Source organism: Aptenodytes forsteri, unplaced genomic scaffold, assembly GCF_000699145.1.
Source record: "Aptenodytes forsteri isolate BGI_AS27 unplaced genomic scaffold, ASM69914v1 Scaffold243, whole genome shotgun sequence".
In the NCBI taxonomy this organism is placed as follows: domain Eukaryota; kingdom Metazoa; phylum Chordata; class Aves; order Sphenisciformes; family Spheniscidae; genus Aptenodytes; species Aptenodytes forsteri.
This window is the reverse complement of record NW_008795314.1, coordinates 731,265-737,619: the sequence shown is the minus strand read 5'-3', so window position 1 is coordinate 737,619 and position 6,355 is coordinate 731,265. Positions and strand designations below refer to the sequence as shown.

Below are 6,355 nucleotides of genomic sequence, written 5' to 3'. Positions count from 1 at the left end.
GTACAGCAAGCTCTACCAGAGCCTCGAGTTCAACAGCAGCTGCCTGCTCCACCAGATCACCAGCATCGAGTACCAGTGGGTGCAGGAGCGCCTGAGGCCAGAGCAGGTGAGGGGGCTCCAACACCATGTGGGGGGCAGAGATCAGGGAAACGTGCCCCGTGCACCTGAACCCGAGCCTCTCCTCCCAGCTCCCGGGGCCGTTCCCTCCCTGTGTTCCAGGAAGGGCAGGAGCTTGTGGGGTACAGGGGTGCTGGGGCGGCTGGAGGGCATTTCTGGGGAGAACGAGCCACGGGGACCAGAACAACCCACGAGTCGGGGAGCCCCTTTGCCCCAGGGGTTTGTTCCCCCTCTCCGCGGAGAAGCCCTTACCCTTTGCACCGACATCCCCCTCCTCCATCACTGCCATCAAGTCAATCACAACCTTCTGCAAAACTTAAATATGACCCAATTCCTACTTTTCCCTGCCCATTTTCCCAGGGCATCCCCGCACCCTGCTGAGACTCCAAATTTTTCATGCATAGCAATGAGGTTTAAGTGCAAAGCTCAGTTCAGCCCCTCCAGGGAGAAGTTACCCAAGGCATCAGGGGGTTTTTCCATCCCTGGAGCAGGCTAGAAAGGAAGGGGAGCCACCAGCTCCCTCCGCCATGGTGCCGTGGTCCTGCTGGCATCTCTGTCTGCCGCTGAGGAAGACAGTGCATGTTTCCTTCCTTCTCCCCAGAAAGAAGAGCTGGCCGAGTCCTTCCAGTCCTTGCTGACTTACGGGGTCTCCCTCATCCGGAGGTACCGCATCATTTTCCCCCTCTCTGTCCCGAGGTCCACAGAGAGGCTCCAGTCCCTGCTCCGGTGAGTCGAGCACCGGTGCCAGCTGCGCGTGGGGTCGTATGGCTTGGCCACCATGATGGACAAGCCTGTAAGCTTGAGCAAAAACCCACGTGAGCTCTTTCTGCCCCCTTCTAGGCTGCTGTGACACTTGTCCTGGGCTCCCCGTGGGGGATGTTGTTGGAGGGGAGGGAAGGTCTGTTTGGGTAGGGTCTCTGGGGGGGAGAGGTGGTTGTTTCTGACGGGCTGGTGCTGGGTTTCACTCGAGGTTCTCGCTTTGCAGGGTCCTGGTCCAGATGTGCAAAATGAAAGCTTTCCATGAGCTGTGCACACTCAGCCCCGACCTCCCCCAGATGGTCTCCACGGCGCTGAAGGTAGTGGGACCAGGTGTTTCACTCTCACCAGCCCCGGGGAGGTGGGACCCTGCGACTCTCCCTTCCCATCCATCCCCTGCCCAATGCCCACACCTCAGCAAAGCCACACGGACCACCATGGCGGGGCAGAAATGCCCCCTTTAAGCTGGTGGTCCCAGCCTGTGGTTCCCACCACATGGAGCTCGGTCCTGACCACACCCAGGGGACAGGGAGACCGAAGGGGGTGACAGAGCCGGCTTTGCTCCTCCTGTTTCCCTGCCATCACACCAGAACTCCTCTCTTGCAGTCAGGCACGACGGAGTGGTTTCACATGAAGAAGCAGCACCTCAAGCCCATGGTGAAGGTCAGTTCCCATCTCTGCCTCTCTGACATTATAAGAAGCAATTTGCTGGGCTTGGGGTGGGAGGCCCGAGGGGGCGGGAAGACAAGACTGAGACAAGGCTTCTCCAGTTTTCTGATACAGTCAAGGCGTTTGGGTTTCCAGCTAAAAAATACCATGAGCCATGTTACCTGCAGCTGCATTGAAGCTTAAGGCCTTGGTGCAATGCTCAGGAGAGCAGGAGGTGGTCCCCAGCCCAGCCATGCAAGCACAGCGCAACAGCGGATGTTACCGACAACCTCTTGGTGCTGCTAATGTGGATCTAATGATAGATTGCTACCCCATGAGAACAAATCATAGAAATAAATCTGTTCAGAACGGAGCCCAGGTCATCTCAAAATCACTGAGCATCCAAAACAAACTGTTCCTTCCTTTGCAGAGCATGGAAGAGAATGGCAAAGCCTTGTCCAGACTCCTCCTGGAGGTGATAGGAGATCTCCAGCAGTGCCAGAAAATCTGGAATAAATTCTTCATCAAGTAGGTTTCGTAGCTTGATCTCCCCTCATCCACCTTCCCTGGGGTCAAGAGCAACAGGGCACTTTCATGACTCATTCCTTGGCTCTTGGGCTCCACAGGTAGCCTCTGTGGTCACATCTCTGCCTCTTAGGGCTGTACTGTCCTCGTCCTTACGGCAAGGGCATGGTCTGGGAGGATTTGCTGGGCTGGGTTTGCTGGGCTGGGGCTGGCAGGCTCCTGACTTCCCATTTCTCTCTTGCAGCACCTTGAAATTGAATCTCTTCTCCATCGCCTACCTGGAGCTGGAGAGCCTGGTGAGCAAGCCTGGGCTGCTCTGCACTCGCGGGACTAAGGTCTAAAGCCAGGCTGAGGTTTTGGCCACCCTTCAGATGGCAACTGGTTGTTGCAAGCCAGGGAAACTCTCCATCTTTCCCTGCGTGCCCTATCTGTGACTGTCATCTGCTTACTTGACCCAGTGAATCTCCTGAAATGCCACCCAAAAGGAAGAGGAGTCCCCCGAGCTGACCCTCACCCCGTGGCTCCAGAGAGCCCCTAGCAGACCAAGCCTTCCCGGCCGGACCCTCACTAACAGCTGTCCCCCCTTCCCTTGCTCACTGCCAGGTCGCGGAGCATGTCCAGGAGCAGCTGCGTGAGGTCGACAGCAGCATGTCCAAGCCCACAGCCGAGAGCCTTTTCCAGCTCTACATGAACCTGCAGGAGCTCTATCAGATGAAGGGCTTCCTCCCAAAGAGGTATCCAACCCAGAGAGAGGGGAGATGCCGAGGTGAGGCAACGAGCAGTTAATTGGGAAGGATTTGGAGTTCCTCTCATTCTCCTTCCCAAAGAGGTATCCAACCCAGAGAGAGGGGAGATGCCAAGGTGAGGGAACGAGCAGTTAATTGAGAGGAACTCCAAATCCTTCCCATTCTCCTACATCACTAATTACACACAAGGCTGTTGGTGTCTGGTGTCGATGTGAGCATCACCAGAAGGGTTTCAGGCTTGTCTCTGAGTGGGGTTGATGGAGACCTCAACTTCCAGACTAGGGGAGGTTTCTCCCTAGCACAGTGCTACGTGCTGCCTCTGCCTCGGGGCAGTTTCTTGTGTGTGAGAGCAAGGAGAGGTGATGGCCCCGTGCCGTTGCTGTGCGGTTGGAGAAGCTGGTGCCTTCCTCCACAGGGATGGACCTCTGGCTCTGAGCAATTTCCACCAGTGGTTCAAGGAAGCTGTGCCCCAGTGGTTGCAGAAGGCCTACACCATCGCGCTGGAGAGGGCACAGAGAGCCATCCAGATGGACCAGGTAACCCAGGGAGGAGAACATCTCCCTCGGTCCTTTGGGGACACTCCAACTCCCTCCGTGCCTTGCCGCTGTATCTGGCCCACAGCATTGAGACCACCACGTAGGTGCCTGTTGCGGTTTAACCCGGCAGGCAGCTAAACACCACACAGCCATTCGCTCACTCCCCCCTCCCCCCACAAGTAGGATGGGGAGAGAATCGGGGAAAAAAAAGTAAAATTCATGAGTTGAGATAAAGACAGTTTAATAGGACAGAAAAGGAAGGGAAAATGATAATATTGATAAAAGAATATACAAAATAAGCGATGCACAATGCAATTGCTCACCACCCACTGACCAATGCCCACCCAGTCCCTGAGCAGCAGTCGCTGCCCCCCGGGCAACTCCCCCCTATTTATATACTGAGCACGACGTCCCACGGTATGGAATGTCCCTCTGGCCGGTTTGGGTCAGCTGTCCTGGCCGTGCCCCCTCCCAGCTTCTTGTGCACCTCCAGCCCGCTCAGTCGGTAGAGCATGGGGAGCTGAAAAGTCCTTGACTAGTGTAAGCACTGCTCAGCAACAACTAAAACATTGATGCATTATCAACTTTGTTCTCATCCTAAATGCAAAACACAGCACTGTGCCAGCTACTAGGAAGAAAATTAACTCTATCCCAGCCAAAACCAGGACAGTGCCTCTTGCAGCCCAGAGGTGGGCTGGTTCCTCTCCCAAATGCATAGCAAAGTACATGGTCTCCTGGACCAGTTGATCCCACCCTGGCCCCACACCACGTCCTCGTGCCCCTTCCCTCTCTGCTCTCTGGCAGCCTGAGTGAGCTGATGAGCCTGTGTTTGAGCCATGCTGTGAGCATCCCCTTCACTTCTGAACTTTAGGAAGAGGGGAGGGAAGACAGCCATGGGGCCGCGGGCTCCTCGCTCCACTCTTCAGTGTGGTCCAACAACTAGAATATGATGGGGCACAGCCCGATGTGGGGAACTCAGGACGCTCCACCCATCCTCATCTCCTCCACTCTCCAAAGTGACAGGGTGATGACATCGGGATATATGGAGCTGATGACGGGCTAGAGAGCCCCAAAGTAAAGGAGCAGCTCTCCTGTCTGGGATGGCTCCTTTCCATACAAGCTAAATTGCATTTGCTTTCTCTGCCCTCCCAGCTGATGCCCTTCGGGGAGCACAACAAACACAGCACGTCCACCGTCGACCTGTCCACCTGCTATGCCCAGATCGTGAAGACCTGGCAGCAGCTCAACTGGCCGGACCCCGAGGAAGCCTTCATGATCATGGTGAAGCTCGTGGAGGTTTGTACCCTGGGCCCTGCTGGCAGATGCCATGCTCACGGGCATCAGCAGCCGGAGTTTCGTCTCCTACTCTTGGAGATGTGTCTCCATGAATGGGGCCAGTGTCCCACGCCGATATGGCGGGGTCCCCTGGCCCCGCGGTGGTCCCTGTGCTGCCCAGATCAGTCCTGTTGGCTTCTTCTCTATCCTGCAGGACATGTGTAAAATCGCCCTGATGTACTGCCGGCTCATCAAGGAGAGGGCTGAGGCTCTGTCGCTGAACGAGCAGAATGAGGGCAAAGCGGCCAACAGGGTTGGTGTCGGGGCAGGGTCCACTGCTTAGGAAGAGACAGGATTTGGCCGTGGTTTCTGGGCAAAGAGGGACATGAGCTGCTGAGCGCCCAGCCAGCATCCTGGGTCTGGCTTTCATGGGGACCAGTTGACCCCCAATAGCCATAATCCTGGAAAATCAGGAGGGAAATGGTGTGAGCAGGGGGAGCGGGATGGGGATGGGGATGGAGACGGGGATGAGGGTGAGAATGAGGATGGGGATGAAGATGGGGATGGGGATAGTGATGGGGATGGGACTGGGGATGGGGAGGGGGATGGAGCCGGCAGGGGATGCACCAGGGGGTGTGGGACACCCTGAAGCAGACCCACCTCCCCCAGCTCTGCATCGTGGTGAACAACATCAAGCAGCTGCGGCTGCTGGTCCTAAAGCTGCCGTCGCAGCTGGACTGGGCCCAGCTGGAGCAGCGCACGGGGGCTGTCATCGACCACCAGCAGATCCAGCACACGCTGCACAACCAGCTCGACAGCACTGTCTCCTGCCTGGACCACGAGGTCTGGGACGTGGTGCAAGCCCTGGCCACCAAGGTGACCACCTGCCACTGACCCCCCCTTGGCCCTCGCCTGGCCCAAAGCGGCGAGGTTTCACCCAAGGGGGCCTGGAGCCCATAATGCTCCTGGGATGGAGACAAGGTCGACCTGGGCATGGGGAGGCTGGTGTAGAGGGCAAAGCCCAAGTGCCTCCGTGCGTTTCTCCCTGGCAGCTGGAAAAGGGCATCGCCAGACACATCCAGCAGCTCTCATCTTCCAACGACACCCGGGAGCCTGAGGACGTAAGTACCTGGCCTGGCCCCTCCTGGACCATCTTTTTCAGGCAGCTGTGAATAACCCTTGCCTACTTGGTGGAGGCCCCCATCACCCTTTCCCACCTCTCCCTGCCCCACGCCTGGGGCACAGGACACACCAGCGATGGTGTGCTTCATTTGATGCCCATGTCAGCAGCAGGACCAGACAGGGCACAGCCTGCCCATGTCCTCACTGTGGAAGGGAGCCCCTCTGGACCCGCCCCTGCCCTGCTGACTCCAGCCAGCAGTGGTCTCCCCTCTCCCCGCTGGAGAGGGCCCTGCTGGCTACAGCCCCCCCATGCCCTCCCCAATGCCCCTCTCCTTTTGCTGCAGTCCATCATCCCGCTCATGAAGTTCCTGGAATCGGAGCTGCAGTATCTCAACGAGCATCTGGTCCAGGAGAACTTCAAAAGGTGACCAAGGCACTGGGGATGCACCATGGCAGAGGCCAGCAGCATCACCGTCCCTCGGCAGGAGTGTCCCCTCAGCCCCATGGGGCTGGGGGATATCCCGCTTTGGGGCTGGCTGCTCAGCCCAGCGGGTTGAGCCAGTTCCCTCTGGGGCTTTGTAAAGCTGCTCGGCTGAGGACCAACCCCCCCAACCCACCCCCCCCAGACCC

At 57.7% G+C, this 6,355-nt stretch overlaps 1 protein-coding gene across 1 annotated transcript in view; it reads left to right on the top strand.

The window, feature by feature from the left end:
• UNC13D (unc-13 homolog D) overlaps positions 1 to 6,355 on the top strand; it is a 16,047-nt gene that overhangs the window by 7,227 nt on the left and 2,465 nt on the right. The window contains exons 13-25 of the mRNA XM_019472106.1: positions 1 to 106; positions 719 to 843; positions 1,103 to 1,193; positions 1,480 to 1,536; positions 1,952 to 2,049; positions 2,291 to 2,342; positions 2,650 to 2,780; positions 3,208 to 3,328; positions 4,481 to 4,624; positions 4,818 to 4,916; positions 5,273 to 5,479; positions 5,656 to 5,724; positions 6,070 to 6,149. The exon at positions 1 to 106 is cut by the window's left edge and continues 12 nt beyond it. Coding sequence (XP_019327651.1) covers positions 1 to 106; positions 719 to 843; positions 1,103 to 1,193; positions 1,480 to 1,536; positions 1,952 to 2,049; positions 2,291 to 2,342; positions 2,650 to 2,780; positions 3,208 to 3,328; positions 4,481 to 4,624; positions 4,818 to 4,916; positions 5,273 to 5,479; positions 5,656 to 5,724; positions 6,070 to 6,149 — 1,380 coding nt within the window. The remainder of the gene's footprint in view (positions 107 to 718; positions 844 to 1,102; positions 1,194 to 1,479; positions 1,537 to 1,951; positions 2,050 to 2,290; positions 2,343 to 2,649; positions 2,781 to 3,207; positions 3,329 to 4,480; positions 4,625 to 4,817; positions 4,917 to 5,272; positions 5,480 to 5,655; positions 5,725 to 6,069; positions 6,150 to 6,355) is intronic.